The 26845-nt window shown below is 40.2% G+C and overlaps 5 protein-coding genes across 5 annotated transcripts; 1 reads left to right on the forward strand and 4 right to left on the reverse strand.

Moving 5' to 3' along the window:
* Positions 1–911: 911 nt before the first annotated feature.
* On the reverse strand, positions 912–2112 carry GCK72_013831 (uncharacterized protein; the record flags this gene model as incomplete). Its single annotated transcript, XM_053730015.1, has 3 exons — positions 912–983; positions 1031–1295; positions 1910–2112. The coding sequence occupies 3 exons, from the start codon at positions 2110–2112 to the stop codon at positions 912–914; spliced, it is 540 nt and encodes a 179-aa protein (XP_053584787.1).
* A 13064-nt stretch (positions 2113–15176) lies between these two features.
* On the reverse strand, positions 15177–17971 carry GCK72_013832 (uncharacterized protein; the record flags this gene model as incomplete). The annotated part of the gene is made up of 10 exons (XM_053730016.1): positions 15177–15341; positions 15387–15461; positions 15508–15702; positions 15758–16010; positions 16057–16242; positions 16289–16554; positions 16599–16813; positions 16863–17268; positions 17316–17485; positions 17545–17971. The coding sequence occupies 10 exons, from the start codon at positions 17969–17971 to the stop codon at positions 15177–15179; spliced, it is 2358 nt and encodes a 785-aa protein (XP_053584788.1).
* A 3790-nt stretch (positions 17972–21761) lies between these two features.
* On the reverse strand, positions 21762–22126 carry GCK72_013833 (uncharacterized protein; the record flags this gene model as incomplete). Its single annotated transcript, XM_053730017.1, has 2 exons — positions 21762–21934; positions 21979–22126. 2 exons carry the CDS (start codon positions 22124–22126, stop codon positions 21762–21764), a joined length of 321 nt encoding a protein of 106 aa, XP_053584789.1.
* Positions 22127–22896: 770 nt separating this feature from the next.
* Positions 22897–23889, forward strand: GCK72_013834 (uncharacterized protein; the record flags this gene model as incomplete). Its single annotated transcript, XM_053730018.1, has 3 exons — positions 22897–23044; positions 23089–23318; positions 23650–23889. The coding sequence occupies 3 exons, from the start codon at positions 22897–22899 to the stop codon at positions 23887–23889; spliced, it is 618 nt and encodes a 205-aa protein (XP_053584790.1).
* Positions 23890–24755: 866 nt separating this feature from the next.
* On the reverse strand, positions 24756–25344 carry GCK72_013835 (uncharacterized protein; the record flags this gene model as incomplete). The annotated part of the gene is made up of 3 exons (XM_053730019.1): positions 24756–24927; positions 24983–25219; positions 25265–25344. 3 exons carry the CDS (start codon positions 25342–25344, stop codon positions 24756–24758), a joined length of 489 nt encoding a protein of 162 aa, XP_053584791.1.
* Positions 25345–26845: the final 1501 nt, after the last annotated feature.

Genomic DNA, 26845 nt, shown 5'->3' on the forward strand with positions numbered 1-26845 from the left:
CGAATCCCCACCGATTTCCACCATTTTTTGGATCATTTGATCTTTTGGGGATCTTTTGATCTGAAAAATACTTTTTGTTATAATAATGCTTTATAATCTGTACATTTTTCAATTCTAGGTTCTGGTATTTTGAATTCTGAATCTCGGATTCTGGGTATTTTTATCTGAATTGTTAGGTTCCTATTTTTAAATTCTGAATTTTGTATCCTAGGTTCTGGAACCCGGAATCTGGATTTTGATACCTTCCTTCTTAGATTCTGAATTCTGAGTTTAAAGATTCTAAAATTTTGAGATTCCTTATTCTGTAATAGGGCAATTTACAATAATTTTATTCCAGAGGTCGGGCGCTTTGTGGAACCGGCTACACGGCCCCAAAAATGTTCACCGATGCGACACACTCGTTTTATGTCGACTGCTGGGCACTCGGTGCTACACGAAATGCTGACAACTACCATGCCATTCGAGGATGAGAAAGATGGAGGAAAGTCAAAAAAAATGGAAGTATCTACCGAAGGAAACGTTTGGTTTTGATATCATGGATGTTTTGAATTTTAATTGAAACTGAGAAAAATGTGGAAGTTGCATCGGTGTCAACGAAAAAGTACTGTTTCATATGTAATTCATTTTCAAGAATAAATTTACACTTCAGTAGAACCGAATCCCCACCGATTTCCACCATTTTTTGGATCATTTGATCTTTGGGGGATCTTTTGATCTGAAAAATACTTTTTGTTATAATAATGCTTTATAATCTGCTGCAAATGGGTTGAGATGATTAAAAATCGCCGAAATCTCATGCATTAAGCAGCTCCAAATATCTCTCGAGAAACTAGACAACTCTCCAAATTATCTCACTTATTAAGCAATTCCAAATGGGTTGAGATAACTAAGCAGCGCCAAAGTATTATGAATTAAGCAGCTCCATATGATTGGATTGTAATTAGCTTCTCTTCTTCCTTCTTTATCCAAGTAGATTCAAGCACCTGAAAAAAGTCTTTCTTTATGTTTCACTAAAACTTTCTGAACTTACTTGTTTCATTGTCCATCTTCTTCTCGGTTTTGCCTCCAGAAGTTCGCTCAACACTTCCATGATATCCTCATTAAAACTTTCATTTGTTTCAAATTTCCACTTTTTCGATTTCCCTCCGTCTTTTTCATCGTTGAAAGGCATCGTAGTCGTTAGAATTTGGTGCACGATGACACCGAGAGCATACGAGTCCACTTGGTACGAGTACATCTGGTCGGTGATTATTTCAGGCGTCATATATCCTTCGGTGCCACAAATCGTTCGACCTCTGGAATGAAATTATTGTAAATTGCCCCTATTACAGAATATGGAAACTCAAATTTCAGAATCTTAGAATCTAGGATCCAGAATTTAAGTAGCCAGATATCAAAATCCAGATTTCGAGTTCCAGAATTCGATATCCCAGATTCTAGAATTCATCATTCAGAGTCTAAGAATCTAGATTTCAAAATTGACAATACAGATTTCAAAATCCAGAATCCGGAATTCAGAATTTAGAATTCAGAATCATAGAAGCTAGAATACAAAATTCAGAATCTAAAAATATAAATCTAACAATCCAGATATTTTTTATTTATTTATTTATTGAATACGATCGCAAGTATCGTGCAAGAAAGAAAAGAGAACAGAAGTATCAAGAGTATAAGCATTAGTATAAGCATCAGAATCATAGAATCTAGAATACAAAATTCAGAATTTAAAAATAGAAATCTAACAATTCAGATATCAATACCCAAAATCCGGAATTTAGAATTGAGAATACCAGAAACTAGAATTGAAGACCTAGAATTCAGAATTCAGAATTTAACAATCCAGATATCAAAGTATCGGGATTCTGAACTCGGATTTCAGAACCAGAGTAAAAAAGCATTAATAACTTACTGTTCGAAAGTTGAGACGCCAAAATCCTCCAGCTTAACGGAATCCCCAGAAATTAAGATGATGTCCGGCTTGACATCTCGATGAATCAGTTGTTTGAAGTGACAGTAACTCAGCGCTTCTCCGATAGACTTCAGAACTTGTGAAGCATCATATTCATCTAGACGTCCACTCGAATCGATGATATTGGATAGATTTGTCGTCATTATCTCCATTACTAAATAGACGTGAAGTTAAGTAGAGAAACATTGATAGAGATGAACAACGTTTCTAAATAAAATCCAAATTCTGGTAAAACTCAGAATTCAGAATCTAAGAAGGAAGGTATCAAAATCCAGATTTCGGGTTCCAGAACCTAGAATACAAAATTCAGAATTTAAAAATAGGAACCTAACAATTCAGATAAAAATACCCAGATTCCGAGATTCAGAATTCAGAATACCAGAACCTAGAATTTAAAAACTTAGAATTCAGAATCTAAGAATCTGTAATTCAGAGTCCGGAATTCAGAATTCGGAAATTAGAATCTAACAATCCAGATATCAAAGTAACGGTTTTTTGAACTCGGATTCCAAAACCAGAGTAAAAATGCATTGATAACTTACTCATCGAAAGTCGAGACCCCAAAGTCCCCCAGAGAGAGGTATGGGGGGGTACTTGTAACACACACGCAACGGAGGGGAGTCGCGGCTGCCAGTGTAGGAGGAGAGGAGCATGGAGATGTAGTGTAGGGGGTCCTCAACTGTGGCAAGGAATGATGTGTAGAGGTTGTTCACTGCTTTTCAATGGGTTACCAATTATGGATAAACGAAAATTTGTTGTAGAAACCAAAGTCTACGTAGATGTGTCTTAAAAATACATGATTCTCTGATTATCGTTATCACCGATGTAAACTTTGTGAGTACATACCGCCAGTTTGTTGTTTCAAGCAGATCACTTAACATATCGCAAGGTTTCAAGTTATGGGGTGTGGGAATATTTTTGCGTCTCTGAAAATTCTGCAACGGCGCACGACTATGTTCTTACGATTATGCTCTTGCGAAGTCATGTATCTTATGCTCATGCGAAGTCATGGGAATTTCATTCCATATTCATTACGTAATTGTTGCGAGACTTTTTCTCAACTTTCGTTCGACTCCAATTGATTCAGGTTAGTGACTATCACCCTGTATACATATACAAAAATTGGACGACGATCATTGTAATCAACTCACAAATTGTGGCCAACGAAACAATTTACACAGGTGTATGCAAAATTGACTCCGCAATTCTACAGTTCCAGAAATTTAAGAAGTAGTTATGAGGATGCTACATCAACAATGCAACACAAGACAAACAGTCCCACTTTTTCATTTCTCATATTTTTGGAAAACACAAACCAACACCTTTGTTTCAAAGATGATTGAAGCAAAGTACACAAGAAGCATTGATATAGGACAGGAACAAAAATTATCAGATTCACAGATTTAATTCCTTCTTGAGTGATGGGCAATCGTGCTGGAAGAACTTCATGTTTTTCTGGGCAATGAGATGAGAACGACACACGGTGCATAGAGCGAGAGCTGAAATTTGGAAATTGAAACTTTTGAAATTTTGATACAAGTAAACTCACGAATCTGGATCATCCCATCTTCAATCTTGACAGTTTCGCGGGTTGAGTTGAACTTCTTGCATGGAGTACACATGTGAACAATAAGTGGATCCAAACCTTTGAAAAGACGTTCTGGCATAACATTGGCCTTGTCCTCGGTAGGAATAATGGACTCAGCAGCCTTCTCATACAACCACTATAAAGATAATCATTTTGAGTTTTCTACAAATTAAGGTCAACTCACAAGCTTAGCACCAGGGTTTTCACATTCAGGGACAACGAGCTTCTTTTTCGGAATCTTCTTCTTCTTCTTCATCGGTACATGGTTAGCCTCTTCGCCATCTTCAGAACATGGACCTTTCTCACGTTGACCGTTCATCTTGGGCTTAGTAGGAGTACCATAATCGAGGTGAACACCAGACATTCTCTAAAAATAATAAGAAAATTGGGGCGAATAATTTATTGAGGAGAGGAAGCATAACAGGGGATGCGAATGAAAGTCGGAAAAGTGAGGGTGCAAATGAGAAAGTAACGAGTACATGAGTCATCCACAAATAGGGACAGGTCAACTTGAAAAATTCAATCAACCGAGGTTCAGGTGAGGCATGAATCATCACCAGCAGGAGAAATTTTTGCACGAAGTGGACGACTGAAGGACAATGAGCAAGCAAACTAAGGTTTTGGTTGAATGTGGATGGTAGGCATGGAACTCTTAGCAAAGTTGAAAACGTAGGCTTCAGGCTTCTTTTCAGGCTTTTGAGTTGATGAGGATGTATAATAGTACTGATCCAGACCGTTTGAAGAAACTGAACGATTTGGGGATTTTTCAACTGTCAAGTGTTTGTAATCCTCACCACTCCAACTGGATCTTGGGAACTAGGTTGATATGAATATCCTGAGCTTATTTCATCACTAACGGCAGGCTTTTGAATGCCGGTTTTCGGAATGAGTAGCTACGATAACCACGAGATCACCACACTTGACAGAGAGATGATCGATGAGGCCGTGGAGCAAGAGGAGTTGAGAAGTAATGAAAGCCAGAAGTGGTCCCACAGTTTTTCAATGTAGTCCAAGGAACTAAGTCCCGAAGGAGAGTGTACGACAGTTCTCAAAAATGGATCACCAGTGCTTGATCATACTCATGCATTAGGCAGACATTTTGCCTATCGAAATAACGTTTGCTGAATTGCAAGAACAGCTAACGCGGTTGGAAACAGTGATGTCCTAAAAAATGCATTATAAATTCAAGAATCGTAGAGTTCACGGATTCCCTTTCTGTTTCTGAATGAGCGCTTAACGAACTGAACGAAGAATAGAAATATTGTGCAGAGCAATGCATCCTGTGTGATCACGAAGAGAACCTTCACAAATTTGGAAATGTGAATAATTCTGGGGTTACCTTAGCAAGGGCGGAAAACCCCGGAAACATGAAAAACTGAAGCAATCTCTCCAAGAACATAAAATTAGACTATGCACACGAAAACGGTTAGAGACAGTGAAATGACACCAAACAGAACAATCGTAACGCAGAACGATTGGTTTTGATGACTCATCAGAATTGAAAGTTTGAAACCCTGAGAGTTACCTCTCGCGATGACTCATCAAGGATTACTCATCAAGGTTGACTCATCAATGATGACTCACTGTTTCGAGGTTCAGCATATATTGGGATTTGCCGACAGAGCAAGGAATTCTACATATTCTGTGGAAACCATCCATGTTTCACTGAGGAAAGATAGAAATGAGTCATCACATAGGGACACAAACACACCCATTTTCAACAAATCTCCGATGGTTCAATGAAATAAGGAGAAATGTGAGCTATAAGGACAAATTATAGTGCAAACCGACAAATCCTGGGGAGTAATTGAACACAACAGACGAGAATGAAGAGGTATATAAGGCAACCAGTGCAACACCATAAACCATATCACACTTCATTCCGAAGTGAACGTCATTGATTCTTTTGACGCTTACCTTTATCATTTTCATCATCATCGTCAATCCCTCCCTTGTCTTGATTCTCACCCTCATCAACCCCAACCTTGTCTTGATTTCCATCAACATCATCAACCACACCAATACCGTCGTTGTCTTGATTTTCAAGAAGATCTACAACCATGATGGTTGAAAACTTTGAAGAGGTAGGTGTAGAAGTTTTTGAAGTCGTCATTAACGTCAACTTTTACCAGGGACAAATTGGTGGAGCAAAGATCCGTGTTTTGGACGTTCACGAAAAAACCCCCAAGGGTCATTTTGAAGGTCGAATCATTTCACGCACTCTTGGCTTGGAACTTCCTGATTCTATGACTACTCATCCACGAGGTCCTGAAATGTTTGCTGAAACTTTGATAGAGCTCGCTCATCGCTATGACCCATTCAAAAACCCCCGTGTAAAAGTGGGTATTGTATTTGAATCAAGCGAGATTCCTGAAAGCGTTGGTTTGTGCTATCAACCAATTGACCGGATCAAGGCTGAACACATTGTTCAAACTCTTGCTCTTCAGTCACAGTCAAACAAATCTGTCTTGGAACTTGAAACTCCAAAAATCAATGCCAGATTTACATACATCAATCCACCAGTTGGTAGCGGTAAACGGCGCTTTGACACTGGCAAAATCCTGGAACTCACTGTATTTGAAAAACGACGAAAAACGAGCGAAACGGAGCTTGAGATGAAGAAGGAACTACCAAAAGTCAAAAAGCTCAGATCCAACATCATGCCGAACGAAGGTAAAGTTTTATGAACATTGCTGTTCAGGTTAATATCATCATCATCGACATGTTTTCAGTGATCGAAGATTGTCTGGTTCATGCATTGTACCAGACCCTGATGTACCACAATTGGAAACTCTGTAGAACACAGGAAAGCAAGAACAAGTATCGAAATGCACTGAGAAAGACTTTCAAGCGACCACACATCTGCCAAGAAGTTTACGAAGCGGTGAAAGCTATGAAAGAGGTAAGATTCAGGGCAAACTCAGCAACTCAATTTCAGAAAACTTGTAGAAAGCAGGTGTGTCAAAATCGTCAAACTTCTGCAGGATGGATGTTGAGCGATTTCAAAACACAGTTTTTGCCGGAACACATCAACTGATTGTATTTGTGAAGAACTCAACTATACCCTACTACTCAGGACCATACGTGGGCGAGAAAAAACAGCTGGTCTTGTACTTGGACGATGGACACTATAGAGGTGTCAGAAGTATTTGTGCACTACTGAGGACCGATTACTATTGCGCTCTCTGCAATAGACGCTATAAAAGTACCGTACAGCACTATAAATGTCCACTGGTTCACCGTTTATGTGGTCAACGTCATTGCCCCGTTACAGAGAGTGATCAACCAACTCGATGCAAGACATGCACCGTGTTATTCAAATCGCAAATCTGCTATGAAAATCACATCAAAAAAGGTAGGCGCTTGGTTATAGGAACGCTCCCGCTCAAAATCACTTCTTTCAGGTTCAAAAAATGGCAAAAGCCGATGTGAGTATACAGCAGTGTGTAGGAAATGCGAGGACATCTACTACACGAACAAAGGCAATCCACACAAGTGCGGACAGAAGTGGTGCTACCGCTGCAACTGCGAAAGAATGATGCCACACAACTGCATCATGTCCATTTCAAAGAAAAATGAGAAAAAGCTGACACGGCGTCGTGTATATTTTGACATTGAGGTTTGTATATCACCAAAATTAAGTTCACACCGTAAAAATTACAGAGCAGAGCAGACGAATCAACTGGACAGCAACACCCCGTCTTGTTCGTGGCTCTTCGTTGTTGCCCAGGCTGCGCAATCTTCATACCAAATGACATTGAACAAGCAAGAAACATGGTGTGCTCGAAATGTGCACCTGATGGTCGATTAAAGGTCATAGAATGTATAACCATCGAGAATCGAAATGTGGATGTTGGAAGTGAGATGACAAAGTGGCTGTTTGCTGATCACCACCGAGGAGCTGTTGTCGTGGCACACAATGCATCAGGGTAAATCTTGATGTTGCATATAATACAAAGATGCGGTATATTTTAGGTACGATGGTCAATTCATTCTTGAGAATTTGATTGCCAGCAACAAAGCTTCACCCAAACTTGTCATGGATGGAACCAAACTGATTTTCATGGAGCACAATGGAGTAAAACTTCTCGATTCAATCAGATACCTATCAATGAGTTTGAGTTCACTTGGAAAGACGTTTAACGTGGATTCCGTAAAGGGGTAAGACAGTGTGAGACCAGAGTGAAGCTATTCTTAAAGTTTACAGGGACTTTCCGGTGTTGTTCATCAAACCCGAAAACTACACTTACGTGGGACCGCTTCCTGATGATTGTCACTACGCGATGGACAACAAATCGTCAGTGGTCAAAGAGCAACTTTCAACATTTTTGAGTGCACAAAGGACTGAAGGCAAAATTTTCAACTTTATCGAAGAGATTTTCAAGTATTGCTACAACGACGTATACATTCTGGCAACTTCAATGGGACTCTTCGAAACGGAATTTGAAAAAATCACAAACGTTTGCCTTCTGGAGGTAAGGTTCTGTAAAAATTGTACCACACAACTACTTTCAGGAGTCTACGACTGCGGCGTCAGCAGCTGCTCTTGTGTTTCGTCGAAATCATTTGGATTCAGAAAAGCCGATTGTCTTGGATGTGAAACCGTCAGTATCAATGAATGCATCAGAAGTCAGTCAAAAATATTTGGCATGGTTCGCTTCGAAAGAGGGTGTGCAGCTGAACATGTCAACCACGTATGGTGAAGAAAAGGTGAGTGGAGCACACAGGCTCACAGCCGATAATGCAAAATTTTCAGATTGGGAGGTACCGAGTGGATGGTTTTGTACATCCATGCCCAAAATATCCTCAAGGACTCATCGTTGAGTTTTTCGTAAGTGAACACAGCTACGAGATTCCTAAATAATCACAATTGCAGGGCTGCTACTGGCATGCACACGAGTGCACTTATTCAGAAGAATCCATGATCGGTTGTGAAAGTGCCAAAGAAATTCGCCTGAAAGATGCGGAACGTTTGAATGCACTTCGTGAATTTCACCCAGTCGAAGTTGTATGGGAATGTGAAGTGAAGAAGCAGCTTTTGAGAAATCCTGAGATGGCCACATTTTTTCGAGACTATGAAGCTGTGGTAAGATTTCAATGCACACACCATCTGCACATAAATGAATTTAGGGACTTCTACACTGCGACAGGGCACTGACAGGTGGCAGAACCGAAGTTTTTCGACTATACGCCAACAATGAGGGTAAAACACTACGATATGCAGACGTTGTCAGGTGATTTGCGGCTTTACTTTCATCAAAAACTATAGTATTTTCAGTCTCTATCCTACGGTGATGAAACACGATCCATTTCCTATTGGTGCACCTGAAAATGTACCTAAAAGTTACATGGAAGTACCAATGAGGAAACCAACCGATTTGACATTTCGCGGGTTTTTGAGCTGTAAAGTCTTACCACCACGACATCTGAAGCTACCGGTGTTACCAATCAAGGACAACGGAAAGCTCCTGTTTGGCCTTTGTAAAAGTTTGTCACGGAAAAAGTCAACATAGAAACCTCATCAGTTTTTCAGAATGCTGCAGAGACTCAAATCAACATGATTGTGAACACTCGGACAATGATCGTTCGTTCAGTGGAACGTTTACTACTGTGGAACTCCAGAAAGCACTGAGCGTAGGCTACGAAATTACAGAAGTGTTCCATGTGAAGACAGGTATTTGGTGGATTCATGTAATTTTATTTTTTCAGGGTGTCAAGTATGAAAACTGGGTGCAAAACGATGAAAGTGGTCGTGGAGGACTATTCACCTCGTACATCAACCAAATGATGGAGGAAAAAATTGTGAGTGAGACAGTGCTGGGTGCCTAATTTATTCAGCCATTTTCAGTATAGCACAGGATGGCCAGCAAATGTCATCACAGATGCTCAAAAAGACGCGTACTGCAAAGCATACTTTGACAAGGAACAAATTCATCTCACGGACTACTCACGGTTTTCAAAAAATCCAGGGAAGAGAGCTGTTGCCAAGTTGATGTTGAACTCGCTGGTATGGTTTTTAATGATCTCACTCTAGATAAACCAATTTTTTCAGTGGGGTAAATTTGCACAGCGAGTGGATCGAGAAACGACTTGCATAGTGACAGACCCAACGGTTTTCTGGAACATTTTCTATGACACAACAATCGTCATTTCGGATGTATTATGCGTGAATGATGCACTGATCATCAAATATAGGAAACAGGCAGAAACTCTTGAGAGTTTCAAAACCAGTGCAATGCAACTTGCTGCACTCACTACGTCTTATGCTCGTCTTCGACTCTACCGCTTCATGGAGATGGTTGGTGCGGAAAACATCATGTACACAGGTATTTTCCAGTCAGCGGTCAATTTTCGCACTCAAAACTTACAGATACGGACTCAATCATTTATGCTGTACCCGAAGGATCAAATGACCCATTGCGTGGAGAAATCGGACCTTATCTTGGACAGCTTACTGATGAATTGGATGGCACAATGACAGAATTTGCAACCCTAGGTCCCAAAACGTATTGCTACAAGGAGGTGTCAGCCGATGAATCCCTGAAGGTGAGTGGTAAACAAGTGTAACGCGATAGATTACCAAATTTTCAGGTCGTTCGAAAAGCAAAGGGCATCACAGTCAATTCCGTTGTCAAAAATCTCATGTCTTTTGATCTGATGAAAAACATGGTGGATGAAGTTCTGCAGGATGTATATCAACGAACCCGAGTTCAATTTCCGCAACACGTCATGTATCGCGATGCATATCACCACGTCTACAGCAAAAAGATTTTCAAAAAATTCCAGTTCACGTTCAACAAGAGACGCATCGTTTCCGATGGATCTACACTCCCATATGGATTTTGTGCCTGAACTTATGAAATTGTCGTTGTCCACATATAAATAATTGTCGTTGCCCACCTATAACCAATAAATAATTGTGAACCATGTGCTTCTACAAGTTTTCAGACAGAATTTGCTGTGACCAAGTTTTGATCGTGAAGTATATCTGTAGCCAAGTTATGAGTCTGAAGTAGTTTTGATATGGGGAAATTTCATAAACGGAGTGTATTTGCGGGTGAAATTTCAAAATTACATCATTCTGTGTCATATTTGGAGACTGGAGTGCTTTTGATATGACCAAATTTCCAAATTTACATCATTCCGCACCAAATTTGGAGATTGGAGTGCTCTTGCAATGCCCAAGTTTTCAAATTTACATCATCCTGTGTCATATTTGGAGACTGGAGCGCTTTTGATATGACCAAATTTCCAAATTTACATCATCCTGTGTCATATTTGGAGATTGGAGTGCTTTTGATATGACCAAATTTCCAAATTTACATCATTCTGCACCAAATTTGGAGATTGGAGTGCTTTTGATAAGACCAAATTTTCAAATTTACATCATTCTGTGTCACATTTGGAGTGTGGAGTGCTTTTGCTATGGGCAAATCTTCATTCTTCTGTGCCTACATTTGAAGAGTGAAGTGCTTTTGCTATGAAAATTTTTAGATTCATACCCTTGTGACCAAATGTTCTGACTGAAGGTCTTCTGAAATTTTGTTTTCTGTGGCTAAAATTCAGACTCTAGTGTTACAATTTCGAGAATGCATATTTCCAACCATTGCAAATATCCACATCACGTAAATCTATGGCGTAACAACTGAAAAGCAACTCGTGACAGGTAAAATTCAGTTAAGACACATAATTTTTCCAGCTCATTCCCGAAGAAAGTCGTATCAATCCTTGGAAATCCATGCTTAGGGGTTTCGACGAATCCTGTAAATGCAAAACCATAAGCCATTTTGAGCAACTATAAGGCCCACGAGAGGGAAATTGAGGGGTTTTAAGGACGCGAGAGAAGTATGGGGGAATATAAGGCGAACTTTTGTAGTTTGTAGTCATGTCTCTGCGTCTCTCCACTTCACACACTCTCTCACTTTGTAGCTTGGGAGGGGGCGGGGCTTATTCTCTGCGTCTCTCTCACTCACACACTCTCTCACTCTGTAGCCTATCCTTCACGCCTATCATTGATGAGGCGCCTATCCTTAATGAGGTCCTTAGTGCTTATCCTTAATGAGGTGCCTATCCTTAATGAGGTACACATCCTCAGTGACGTGCGTATCCTTAATGAGGTACACATACCGGCTTATCTCTACGCGTATCACACATTGGACTTTTTGGAAAATCAGTCAGAGTACCGGGTTGGGTGTCGAACCTACCGGAGGCGACCGACCGCTGATTAAACACACAACCGGGTGCGCTAACTGTGTAACCTAGACCAAGGGGTGAGGTGATGTTTATATACCGAGCGCCCGCGCCCCCTCGAGCGCCCGGTGTGGGGAGCGAGGAGGTTGTCTCTGCGTCTCTCGAGGTGTGTTTGGCATGAGAGACGCAGAGACAACCCCCTCGCTCCCCACACCAGGCGCTCGAGGGGGCGCGGGCGCTCGGTATATAAACATCCCCTTACCTCTCAGTCTAGGTTACACGTGCGGTCGATCGCCTTCGGTAGGTTCGATACCCAACCCGGTACTCTGACTGATTTTCCAAAAAGTCCAATGTGTGATACGCGTAGAGATAAGCCGGTTTGTGTACCTCATTAAGGATACGCACGTCACTGAGGATGTGTACCTCATTAAGGATAGGCACCTCATTAAGGATAAGCACTAAGGACCTCATTAAGGATATGCGCCTCATCAATGACAGGCGCGAAGGATAGGCTACAGAGTGAGAGAGTGTGTGAGTGAGAGAGAGGCAGAGAATAAGCCCCGACCCTTCCAAGCGAGAGACGCAGCGACTACGAATAATTCGTTCGCCTCATATTCCCCCATACTTCTCTCGCGTCCTTAAAACCCCTCAATTTCCCTCTCGTGGGCCTTATAGTTGCTCAAAATGGCTTATGGTTTTGCATTTACAGGATTCGTCGAAACCCCTAAGCATGGATTTCCAAGGATTGATACGACTTTCTTCGGGAATGAGCTGGAAAAATTATGTATCTTAACTGAATTTTACCTGTCACGAGTTGCTTTTCAGTTGTTACGCCATAGATTTACGTGATGTGGATATTTGCAATGGTTGGAAATATGCATTCTCGAAATTGTAACACTAGAGTCTGAATTTTAGCCACAGAAAACAAAATTTCAGAAGACCTTCAGTCAGAACATTTGGTCACAAGGGTATGAATCTAAAAATTTTCATAGCAAAAGCACTTCACTCTTCAAATGTTAGGCACAGAAGAATGAAGATTTGCCCATAGCAAAAGCACTCCACACTCCAAATATGACACAGAATGATGTAAATTTGAAAATTTGGTCTTATCAAAAGCACTCCAATCTCCAAATTTGGTGCAGAATGATGTAAATTTGGAAATTTGGTCATATCAAAAGCACTCCAATCTCCAAATATGACACAGGATGATGTAAATTTGGAAATTTGGTCATATCAAAAGCGCTCCAGTCTCCAAATATGACACAGGATGATGTAAATTTGAAAACTTGGGCATTGCAAGAGCACTCCAATCTCCAAATTTGGTGCGGAATGATGTAAATTTGGAAATTTGGTCATATCAAAAGCACTCCAGTCTCCAAATATGACACAGAATGATGTAATTTTGAAATTTCACCCGCAAATACACTCCGTTTATGAAATTTCCCCATATCAAAACTACTTCAGACTCATAACTTGGCTACAGATATACTTCACGATCAAAACTTGGTCACAGCAAATTCTGTCTGAAAACTTGTAGAAGCACATGGTTCACAATTATTTATTGGTTATAGGTGGGCAACGACAATTATTTATATGTGGACAACGACAATTTCATAAGTTCAGGCACAAAATCCATATGGGAGTGTAGATCCATCGGAAACGATGCGTCTCTTGTTGAACGTGAACTGGAATTTTTTGAAAATCTTTTTGCTGTAGACGTGGTGATATGCATCGCGATACATGACGTGTTGCGGAAATTGAACTCGGGTTCGTTGATATACATCCTGCAGAACTTCATCCACCATGTTTTCATCAGATCAAAAGACATGAGATTTTTGACAACGGAATTGACTGTGATGCCCTTTGCTTTTCGAACGACCTGAAAATTTGGTAATCTATCGCGTTACACTTGTTTACCACTCACCTTCAGGGATTCATCGGCTGACACCTCCTTGTAGCAATACGTTTTGGGACCTAGGGTTGCAAATTCTGTCATTGTGCCATCCAATTCATCAGTAAGCTGTCCAAGATAAGGTCCGATTTCTCCACGCAATGGGTCATTTGATCCTTCGGGTACAGCATAAATGATTGAGTCCGTATCTGTAAGTTTTGAGTGCGAAAATTGACCGCTGACTGGAAAATACCTGTGTACATGATGTTTTCCGCACCAACCATCTCCATGAAGCGGATAGAGTCGAAGACGAGCATAAGACGTAGTGAGTGCAGCAAGTTGCATTGCACTGGTTTTGAAACTCTCAAGAGTTTCTGCCTGTTTCCTATATTTGATGATCAGTGCATCATTCACGCATAATACATCCGAAATGACGATTGTTGTGTCATAGAAAATGTTCCAGAAAACCGTTGGGTCTGTCACTATGCAAGTCGTTTCTCGATCCACTCGCTGTGCAAATTTACCCCACTGAAAAAATTGGTTTATCTAGAGTGAGATCATTAAAAACCATACCAGCGAGTTCAACATCAACTTGGCAACAGCTCTCTTCCCTGGATTTTTTGAGAACCGTGAGTAGTCCGTGAGATGAATTTGTTCCTTGTCAAAGTATGCTTTGCAGTACGCGTCTTTTTGAGCATCTGTGATGACATTTGCTGGCCATCCTGTGCTATACTGAAAATGGCTGAATAAATTAGGCACCCAGCACTGTCTCACTCACAATTTTTTCCTCCATCATTTGGTTGATGTACGAGGTGAATAGTCCTCCACGACCACTTTCATCGTTTTGCACCCAGTTTTCATACTTGACACCCTGCAAAAATAAAATTACATGAATCCACCAAATACCTGTCTTCACATGGAACACTTCTGTAATTTCGTAGCCTACGCTCAGTGCTTTCTGGAGTTCCACAGTAGTAAACGTTCCACTGAACGAACGATCATTGTCCGAGTGTTCACAATCATGTTGATTTGAGTCTCTGCAGCATTCTGAAAAACTGATGAGGTTTCTATGTTGACTTTTTCCGTGACAAACTTTTACAAAGGCCAAACAGGAGCTTTCCGTTGTCCTTGATTGGTAACACCGGTAGCTTCAGATGTCGTGGTGGTAAGACTTTACAGCTCAAAAACCCGCGAAATGTCAAATCGGTTGGTTTCCTCATTGGTACTTCCATGTAACTTTTAGGTACATTTTCAGGTGCACCAATAGGAAATGGATCGTGTTTCATCACCGTAGGATAGAGACTGAAAATACTATAGTTTTTGATGAAAGTAAAGCCGCAAATCACCTGACAACGTCTGCATATCGTAGTGTTTTACCCTCATTGTTGGCGTATAGTCGAAAAACTTCGGTTCTGCCACCTGTCAGTGCCCTGTCGCAGTGTAGAAGTCCCTAAATTCATTTATGTGCAGATGGTGTGTGCATTGAAATCTTACCACAGCTTCATAGTCTCGAAAAAATGTGGCCATCTCAGGATTTCTCAAAGCTGCTTCTTCACTTCACATTCCCATACAACTTCGACTGGGTGAAATTCACGAAGTGCATTCAAACGTTCCGCATCTTTCAGGCGAATTTCTTTGGCACTTTCACAACCGATCATGGATTCTTCTGAATAAGTGCACTCGTGTGCATGCCAGTAGCAGCCCTGCAATTGTGATTATTTAGGAATCTCGTAGCTGTGTTCACTTACGAAAAACTCAACGATGAGTCCTTGAGGATATTTTGGGCATGGATGTACAAAACCATCCACTCGGTACCTCCCAATCTGAAAATTTTGCATTATCGGCTGTGAGCCTGTGTGCTCCACTCACCTTTTCTTCACCATACGTGGTTGACATGTTCAGCTGCACACCCTCTTTCGAAGCGAACCATGCCAAATATTTTTGACTGACTTCTGATGCATTCATTGATACTGACGGTTTCACATCCAAGACAATCGGCTTTTCTGAATCCAAATGATTTCGACGAAACACAAGAGCAGCTGCTGACGCCGCAGTCGTAGACTCCTGAAAGTAGTTGTGTGGTACAATTTTTACAGAACCTTACCTCCAGAAGGCAAACGTTTGTGATTTTTTCAAATTCCGTTTCGAAGAGTCCCATTGAAGTTGCCAGAATGTATACGTCGTTGTAGCAATACTTGAAAATCTCTTCGATAAAGTTGAAAATTTTGCCTTCAGTCCTTTGTGCACTCAAAAATGTTGAAAGTTGCTCTTTGACCACTGACGATTTGTTGTCCATCGCGTAGTGACAATCATCAGGAAGCGGTCCCACGTAAGTGTAGTTTTCGGGTTTGATGAACAACACCGGAAAGTCCCTGTAAACTTTAAGAATAGCTTCACTCTGGTCTCACACTGTCTTACCCCTTTACGGAATCCACGTTAAACGTCTTTCCAAGTGAACTCAAACTCATTGATAGGTATCTGATTGAATCGAGAAGTTTTACTCCATTGTGCTCCATGAAAATCAGTTTGGTTCCATCCATGACAAGTTTGGGTGAAGCTTTGTTGCTGGCAATCAAATTCTCAAGAATGAATTGACCATCGTACCTAAAATATACCGCATCTTTGTATTATATGCAACATCAAGATTTACCCTGATGCATTGTGTGCCACGACAACAGCTCCTCGGTGGTGATCAGCAAACAGCCACTTTGTCATCTCACTTCCAACATCCACATTTCGATTCTCGATGGTTATACATTCTATGACCTTTAATCGACCATCAGGTGCACATTTCGAGCACACCATGTTTCTTGCTTGTTCAATGTCATTTGGTATGAAGATTGCGCAGCCTGGGCAACAACGAAGAGCCACGAACAAGACGGGGTGTTGCTGTCCAGTTGATTCGTCTGCTCTGCTCTGTAATTTTTACGGTGTGAACTTAATTTTGGTGATATACAAACCTCAATGTCAAAATATACACGACGCCGTGTCAGCTTTTTCTCATTTTTCTTTGAAATGGACATGATGCAGTTGTGTGGCATCATTCTTTCGCAGTTGCAGCGGTAGCACCACTTCTGTCCGCACTTGTGTGGATTGCCTTTGTTCGTGTAGTAGATGTCCTCGCATTTCCTACACACTGCTGTATACTCACATCGGCTTTTGCCATTTTTTGAACCTGAAAGAAGTGATTTTGAGCGGGAGCGTTCCTATAACCAAGCGCCTACCTTTTTTGATGTGATTTTCATAGCAGATTTGCGATTTGAATAACACGGTGCATGTCTTGCATCGAGTTGGTTGATCACTCTCTGTAACGGGGCAATGACGTTGACCACATAAACGGTGAACCAGTGGACATTTATAGTGCTGTACGGTACTTTTATAGCGTCTATTGCAGAGAGCGCAATAGTAATCGGTCCTCAGTAGTGCACAAATACTTCTGACACCTCTATAGTGTCCATCGTCCAAGTACAAGACCAGCTGTTTTTTCTCGCCCACGTATGGTCCTGAGTAGTAGGGTATAGTTGAGTTCTTCACAAATACAATCAGTTGATGTGTTCCGGCAAAAACTGTGTTTTGAAATCGCTCAACATCCATCCTGCAGAAGTTTGACGATTTTGACACACCTGCTTTCTACAAGTTTTCTGAAATTGAGTTGCTGAGTTTGCCCTGAATCTTACCTCTTTCATAGCTTTCACCGCTTCGTAAACTTCTTGGCAGATGTGTGGTCGCTTGAAAGTCTTTCTCAGTGCATTTCGATACTTGTTCTTGCTTTCCTGTGTTCTACAGAGTTTCCAATTGTGGTACATCAGGGTCTGGTACAATGCATGAACCAGACAATCTTCGATCACTGAAAACATGTCGATGATGATGATATTAACCTGAACAGCAATGTTCATAAAACTTTACCTTCGTTCGGCATGATGTTGGATCTGAGCTTTTTGACTTTTGGTAGTTCCTTCTTCATCTCAAGCTCCGTTTCGCTCGTTTTTCGTCGTTTTTCAAATACAGTGAGTTCCAGGATTTTGCCAGTGTCAAAGCGCCGTTTACCGCTACCAACTGGTGGATTGATGTATGTAAATCTGGCATTGATTTTTGGAGTTTCAAGTTCCAAGACAGATTTGTTTGACTGTGACTGAAGAGCAAGAGTTTGAACAATGTGTTCAGCCTTGATCCGGTCAATTGGTTGATAGCACAAACCAACGCTTTCAGGAATCTCGCTTGATTCAAATACAATACCCACTTTTACACGGGGGTTTTTGAATGGGTCATAGCGATGAGCGAGCTCTATCAAAGTTTCAGCAAACATTTCAGGACCTCGTGGATGAGTAGTCATAGAATCAGGAAGTTCCAAGCCAAGAGTGCGTGAAATGATTCGACCTTCAAAATGACCCTTGGGGGTTTTTTCGTGAACGTCCAAAACACGGATCTTTGCTCCACCAATTTGTCCCTGGTAAAAGTTGACGTTAATGACGACTTCAAAAACTTCTACACCTACCTCTTCAAAGTTTTCAACCATCATGGTTGTAGATCTTCTTGAAAATCAAGACAACGACGGTATTGGTGTGGTTGATGATGTTGATGGAAATCAAGACAAGGTTGGGGTTGATGAGGGTGAGAATCAAGACAAGGGAGGGATTGACGATGATGATGAAAATGATAAAGGTAAGCGTCAAAAGAATCAATGACGTTCACTTCGGAATGAAGTGTGATATGGTTTATGGTGTTGCACTGGTTGCCTTATATACCTCTTCATTCTCGTCTGTTGTGTTCAATTACTCCCCAGGATTTGTCGGTTTGCACTATAATTTGTCCTTATAGCTCACATTTCTCCTTATTTCATTGAACCATCGGAGATTTGTTGAAAATGGGTGTGTTTGTGTCCCTATGTGATGACTCATTTCTATCTTTCCTCAGTGAAACATGGATGGTTTCCACAGAATATGTAGAATTCCTTGCTCTGTCGGCAAATCCCAATATATGCTGAACCTCGAAACAGTGAGTCATCATTGATGAGTCAACCTTGATGAGTAATCCTTGATGAGTCATCGCGAGAGGTAACTCTCAGGGTTTCAAACTTTCAATTCTGATGAGTCATCAAAACCAATCGTTCTGCGTTACGATTGTTCTGTTTGGTGTCATTTCACTGTCTCTAACCGTTTTCGTGTGCATAGTCTAATTTTATGTTCTTGGAGAGATTGCTTCAGTTTTTCATGTTTCCGGGGTTTTCCGCCCTTGCTAAGGTAACCCCAGAATTATTCACATTTCCAAATTTGTGAAGGTTCTCTTCGTGATCACACAGGATGCATTGCTCTGCACAATATTTCTATTCTTCGTTCAGTTCGTTAAGCGCTCATTCAGAAACAGAAAGGGAATCCGTGAACTCTACGATTCTTGAATTTATAATGCATTTTTTAGGACATCACTGTTTCCAACCGCGTTAGCTGTTCTTGCAATTCAGCAAACGTTATTTCGATAGGCAAAATGTCTGCCTAATGCATGAGTATGATCAAGCACTGGTGATCCATTTTTGAGAACTGTCGTACACTCTCCTTCGGGACTTAGTTCCTTGGACTACATTGAAAAACTGTGGGACCACTTCTGGCTTTCATTACTTCTCAACTCCTCTTGCTCCACGGCCTCATCGATCATCTCTCTGTCAAGTGTGGTGATCTCGTGGTTATCGTAGCTACTCATTCCGAAAACCGGCATTCAAAAGCCTGCCGTTAGTGATGAAATAAGCTCAGGATATTCATATCAACCTAGTTCCCAAGATCCAGTTGGAGTGGTGAGGATTACAAACACTTGACAGTTGAAAAATCCCCAAATCGTTCAGTTTCTTCAAACGGTCTGGATCAGTACTATTATACATCCTCATCAACTCAAAAGCCTGAAAAGAAGCCTGAAGCCTACGTTTTCAACTTTGCTAAGAGTTCCATGCCTACCATCCACATTCAACCAAAACCTTAGTTTGCTTGCTCATTGTCCTTCAGTCGTCCACTTCGTGCAAAAATTTCTCCTGCTGGTGATGATTCATGCCTCACCTGAACCTCGGTTGATTGAATTTTTCAAGTTGACCTGTCCCTATTTGTGGATGACTCATGTACTCGTTACTTTCTCATTTGCACCCTCACTTTTCCGACTTTCATTCGCATCCCCTGTTATGCTTCCTCTCCTCAATAAATTATTCGCCCCAATTTTCTTATTATTTTTAGAGAATGTCTGGTGTTCACCTCGATTATGGTACTCCTACTAAGCCCAAGATGAACGGTCAACGTGAGAAAGGTCCATGTTCTGAAGATGGCGAAGAGGCTAACCATGTACCGATGAAGAAGAAGAAGAAGATTCCGAAAAAGAAGCTCGTTGTCCCTGAATGTGAAAACCCTGGTGCTAAGCTTGTGAGTTGACCTTAATTTGTAGAAAACTCAAAATGATTATCTTTATAGTGGTTGTATGAGAAGGCTGCTGAGTCCATTATTCCTACCGAGGACAAGGCCAATGTTATGCCAGAACGTCTTTTCAAAGGTTTGGATCCACTTATTGTTCACATGTGTACTCCATGCAAGAAGTTCAACTCAACCCGCGAAACTGTCAAGATTGAAGATGGGATGATCCAGATTCGTGAGTTTACTTGTATCAAAATTTCAAAAGTTTCAATTTCCAAATTTCAGCTCTCGCTCTATGCACCGTGTGTCGTTCTCATCTCATTGCCCAGAAAAACATGAAGTTCTTCCAGCACGATTGCCCATCACTCAAGAAGGAATTAAATCTGTGAATCTGATAATTTTTGTTCCTGTCCTATATCAATGCTTCTTGTGTACTTTGCTTCAATCATCTTTGAAACAAAGGTGTTGGTTTGTGTTTTCCAAAAATATGAGAAATGAAAAAGTGGGACTGTTTGTCTTGTGTTGCATTGTTGATGTAGCATCCTCATAACTACTTCTTAAATTTCTGGAACTGTAGAATTGCGGAGTCAATTTTGCATACACCTGTGTAAATTGTTTCGTTGGCCACAATTTGTGAGTTGATTACAATGATCGTCGTCCAATTTTTGTATATGTATACAGGGTGATAGTCACTAACCTGAATCAATTGGAGTCGAACGAAAGTTGAGAAAAAGTCTCGCAACAATTACGTAATGAATATGGAATGAAATTCCCATGACTTCGCATGAGCATAAGATACATGACTTCGCAAGAGCATAATCGTAAGAACATAGTCGTGCGCCGTTGCAGAATTTTCAGAGACGCAAAAATATTCCCACACCCCATAACTTGAAACCTTGCGATATGTTAAGTGATCTGCTTGAAACAACAAACTGGCGGTATGTACTCACAAAGTTTACATCGGTGATAACGATAATCAGAGAATCATGTATTTTTAAGACACATCTACGTAGACTTTGGTTTCTACAACAAATTTTCGTTTATCCATAATTGGTAACCCATTGAAAAGCAGTGAACAACCTCTACACATCATTCCTTGCCACAGTTGAGGACCCCCTACACTACATCTCCATGCTCCTCTCCTCCTACACTGGCAGCCGCGACTCCCCTCCGTTGCGTGTGTGTTACAAGTACCCCCCCATACCTCTCTCCCCAGCTTTACGGCCTCGTGGGAAATCGATGTTTTTCGGCTTGACATCGCAATGAAACAATCGCTTGAAGTGACAACAACTGAGCGCTTCTCCAATAGATTTCAGAACTTGTGTGTGATGATCTTTAGGGGATCTTTTGATCTGAAAAATACTTTTTGTTATAAAAATGTTTTATAATCTGCAGCAAATGGGTTGAGATAACTGAGCAGCGCCAAAGTCTCACAAATTAAGCAACTCCATATGGTTGGATTGTAATTAAACAGCTCCAAATATATCTCGAGAAACTAGGCAACTCCCCAAAGTATTTCATTTATCAAGCAACTCCAAATTGGTTGAGATAACTAAGCAGCGCCAAAATGTCATGAATTAAGCAGCTCCATATATAGATTGGATTGTGATTAAGCAGAAATGATGGATGCAAACAAAAGTGTTTGTATCCTATCCAAATATATCGATTGTATTACGAACTCACTGTAAGCAAATTTGTAGTTATTTGCGGGTTTCTTCTGTCGACTATTTCCACTCGAGATTATCTCGTTGTTGGATTCCAGATAGATGCGTAGAGAATATCGTTGTTCGCATTGTAGCAGCTCGACGTCATACTCTCGTGTTGATCCACATTAATCTGGTTCACCGGGAGCATTTTGGAGGTTCGCAAGTCCAAAAGACCCATTCTTTGCTTACGGTTGGCTACAAATAAGACTGAAATAACTGTTCGTTGTATTTGGAATAAAAAGTACACTCACAATCATCACAACCGTGGACATCTGTCGAGTACTGATCCATCTCAAATGTGGCAAAGTGAGTTCCTGTTGTTGTAGACGCCAATTTGACGTTGTTCTCGAATAGCGCAGCTATGTTAGAAGATCCACAGAATGCAATCGATTTGAGCATGGAAGGATATTGTGGTAGCCATTTCTGGAAAAATTAAGTTAAATAATTAGGCTTATCACAAAAGAATTGACTTTCGGTATGCGTTGAGAATTCTCTATAAATTTGCACCCTAATAGTTTCGAGACCGCTCTTTTGAATGATAATAGTGAAAAAGTGCGAAACTCGAGTTGAGAAGCCAATTCAACATAATTTTTTGTTTACTTGAGTGTTTTCCAACATTTTGAAACAAAAACTCAATCACTCCAAGAGAAAAATAAAAAGTTTTTTTTCGGATTTTCAAATCAAGATCAGGAAAAATCGATTATCGAAAAAATCATGATGGAAGTTTCTCAAAAAACAAATATTCGTATTGCTGAATATTTTGGCTTACTTTCAAAAAAAAGTTTAGGCAAAACGGACACGATTCAGCAGAGTTACACATGAAAGTACAAAGGGGTGCTCACTTATGCTCGCTACTGTAGGATCCCCAGCGGTTCACCTGTGCTGCCACGCGGCCATCCAACCACTGGGCGCGAGAGCTGCTAGTTGCTTTTACGAGCCCGATAGTCCTCCTAAAGTGGCACTCGTGTTTTCTATGACGAAAAATGATGAAACTTTCGGAGCAAAAAAACCAAATTTTCGAGAGTTTCGCACTTTTTGACTATTATCATTCAACAATCAGGGTGCAAATTTATAGAGAATTCTCAACGCATACCGAAAGTCAATTCTTTTGTGAGACGCCTAATTATTTAACTTAATTCTTCCAGAAATGGCTACCAAAATATCCTTCCATGCTCAAATCGATTGCATTCTGTGGATCTTCTAACATAGCTGCGCTATTCGAGAACAACGTCAAATTGGCGTCTACAACAACAGGAACTCACTTTGCCACATTTGAGATGAATCAGTACTCGACAGATGTCCACGGTTGTGATGATTGTGAGTGTACTTTTTATTCCAAATACAACGAACAGTTATTTCAGTCTTATTTGTAGCCAACCGTAAGCAAAGAATGGGTCTTTTGGACTTGCGAACCTCCAAAATGCTCCCGGTGAACCAGATTAATGTGGATCAACACGAGAGTATGACGTCGAGCTGCTACAATGCGAACAACGATATTCTCTACGCATCTATCTGGAATCCAACAACGAGACAATCTCGAGTGGAAATAGTCGACAGAAGAAACCCGCAAATAACTACAAATTTGCTTACAGTGAGTTCGTAATACAATCGATATATTTGGATAGGATACAAACACTTTTGTTTGCATCCATCATTTCTGCTTAATCACAATCCAATCTATATATGGAGCTGCTTAATTCATGACATTTTGGCGCTGCTTAGTTATCTCAACCAATTTGGAGTTGCTTGATAAATGAAATAATTTGGGGAGTTGCTTAGTTTCTTGAGATATATTTGAAGCTGTTTAATTACAGTCCAACCATATGGAGCTGCTTAATTTGTGAGATTTTGGCGCTGCTTAGTTATCTCAAGCAATTTGCAGCAGATTATAAAACATTATTATAACTAAACGTACTTTTCAGATCAAAAGATCCCCAAAAGATCAAAATGATCCAAAAAATGGTGGAAATCGGTGGGGATTCGGTTCTGCTGGAGGATCGCAACGGACAATGTTTGCTATACGAGATAAGAAGAATGGACAAGCCTCGGTGGACCATCGTCTCAAAGGAACCGAGCACATCGATCAATGTATCATCGCAATATGTCTGTTTGGAGAGGCAAAAGAATACGGTCCGTGTCGTGAAAATTTGTTTTGGCAATGAAACACCTTGGTACGTTTTGATGAGAATTTGAGAACCTGGAACTTAATCGTTTTACAGGATCTCGATGAGAAAGAATTATTCGTTTTGTGGAATTTGGAGGGAAATGAGAGTGAAGAACTTTTTATTGTACTGTTCTGTAAATTTATTCTCAAATATGAATTACATCTGAAACAGCATTATATTTTGATTTTTCCAATATATATATTTCGAAAATGGTGGAATTTCTCATGTCTCATTTTCTCTTCTAATAGTTTTGATTTTATTCAAATCGCAATTAGATTCAGAAGCTATTCTTTTTCGTTGACACTTCTCCCCAAGCTCGCGAGATGGTGGCAAGAGAGTAAAGTGGCTGGGCACTCGGTGTAGTGATACACGAAATGCTGACAACTACCATGCCATTAGAGGATGAGAAAGATGGAGGAAAATCGAAAAAATGGAAGTATTAACCGAAGGAAACGTTTTGTGTTGATATCATGGATGTTTTGAATTTTAATTGAAACTGAGAAAAATGTGGATGTTGCAACGGTGTCAACGAAAAAGTACTGTTTCATATGTAATTCATTTTTGAGAATAAATTTACACTTCAATGCATCATACTCTTCTACATGACAACTCGTCTCTATGAGGTTGGACAGGCTTGTGGCCATCAACCCATAATCAAAAAAGATTGACTTTCTGTAGAGAAGCATTGGTAGAAATGCAAATTGTTCCAATGTGAGATTTTGGCGATATTGATAGAGTTCAGAAAGTTTCAGAGAAAAATAAAGAAAAGCTTTTGTCAGGTGCTCTCATCTGAATAGATTTCGAAGAAAGAAGAAACGAGAGAATTGGAAATTATTGATGATTAGTGTTCTGTTAATTTATTCTCAAAAATGAATCACATCTGAAACAGCATTATATTTTGATTTTTCGAGATGTTGGCGAACCGCGAGAGGGTTGACCGGTCCTTGGAAGATCTTCGAAATGTGATTAAACACGACAGATGCTCCGAACTCTGGGTTGTGAAAGTAACATTGGATTATGTTTCCATTCTTATGACTGAAAACAATTACATTTACTACTGGCGTTAGAATATTTATTGGGAGTTTCTCACCATTTCTCGAACCGATGACATCCTATTCTCCTCTCTTCTTGATGCGATTTTCCTGCCATTTGACCTCCGACGAACTCCCATTCTAATTTGTGTTCGTGTAGACCGTCGTCGTTTTTGAAGACTGTGACAATGTGTGGACATTCTTTCAGGAATTCCACATTATGTTCGATTACACGCAGTCTCGCTGAACGAAAGACACAGTCTCTCACTCTGGTGGAGGTGAAGGAGAATTCAAGTCTAAAATCAATAAACTACAACAGATTTCTCTGAGAAGAAACTTACAAATCCATCGTTCCAAAGTTCAAAAGTACTTCACGAAGTGCCACTGCTGGCAAACGAAGAAGAGGAAACGAAACAGTCATTAGTAGGGAAATAATCGTAAAAACTCAGAAAATCACTGGTGTGACCTACAAGCCTTCTACACAGAATAGACCTCCATGTGGCCATTTCTTCCCAGACCATTCTCCCACACATGATTTCCCAGTAGGTGACATTTATTATCTTCAAAAGAGATACAAAGTGCTATTAAATAGGATTAGATAAACACGAACTTGGCTCCTAGGAAACTTGAGATAATGACGTCATCATCAGATCTTGGTCATCTATGCAAATTACGGGTGAGAAGTAGAGACCTGTCGCGTCAATGGACAGGTGAGAATTGAAGACTTGTCACATGAGGATAGAAGATGAACCCATATTCGATGAAGACACGATTGGCTATTTCTCAGAAGTCAGAAGAGAATTCTGGATTTTACATAAAAGTTGAAATTATCTCTGAAAACTTGAACTCGAACATGCCGATTTTTTTCAGAAATTTTCAATTCAGTCGATCACATAACACGAGACTAGAACAGCGACGGATCCTTCAAAGGGTCGGACGCTTTGTGGAACCCCCGGCTACATGGCCCCAAAAATGTTCACTGATGCGGCACACTCGTTTTGTGTCGACTGCTGGGCACTCGGGGTAATCCTGCATGAAATGTTAACAACGTTTGGTTTTGATATCATGGAAGTTTTGAATTTGAATTGAAACAGAGAAAAATGTGGACGATGCAACAAGTAAGTTCAGAACGTTTTAGTGAAGAATAAAGAAACGTTTTTCAGTTGCTCTCATCTAAATGGATTTCTAAGAAAGAAGAAAAGAGAGAATTGGACATTATTGAAGATTTTCTGAAAATGATATGATATGGCCTCTACTGGTTCAACTGCTTTCATCACACTGTTCTGTAAATTTATTTTCAAATATGAATTACATGTGAAACAGCATTATATTTTTGATTTTTCCAAATCTTATGTTTTGAAATTGGTGGAATTTCTCATGTCTCATTTTCTCTTCTAATAGTTTTGATTTTATTCAAATCGCAATTAGATTCAGAAGCTATACTTTTTCGTTGACAATTCTTCCCAAGCTCGCGAGATGGTGGCGAGAGAGTAAAGTGGCAGTGAGAGTCGCTGATATGATGAATTCTGAATCCCGAATTCTATGTATTGAAATCTATATTGTTACATTCTTCTTTTTAGATTCTGAATCTTGTATTCTTTTCTACCAATGCTTCTCTACAGAAAGTCAATCTTTTTTGATTATATGTTGATGACCACAAGCCTGTCCAACCTTATAGAGACGAGTGGTCATATAGAAGAGTATGATGCATTGAAGTGTAAATTTATTCTCAAAGATGAATTACATATGAACTTTTTCGTTGAAACCGTTGCAACGCCCACTTTTTTCTCGGTTTCAATTAAAATTCAAAACTTCCATGATATCAACACCAAACGTTTCCTTCGATTAATACTTCCATTTTTTCGATTTTCCTCCATTTTTCTCATCCTCGAATGGTTGGTAGTTGTCAGCATTTCGTGTAT

The sequence above is a fragment of the Caenorhabditis remanei genome, chromosome IV (genome assembly GCF_010183535.1).
Source record: "Caenorhabditis remanei strain PX506 chromosome IV, whole genome shotgun sequence".
In the NCBI taxonomy this organism is placed as follows: Eukaryota; Metazoa; Nematoda; class Chromadorea; order Rhabditida; family Rhabditidae; genus Caenorhabditis; species Caenorhabditis remanei.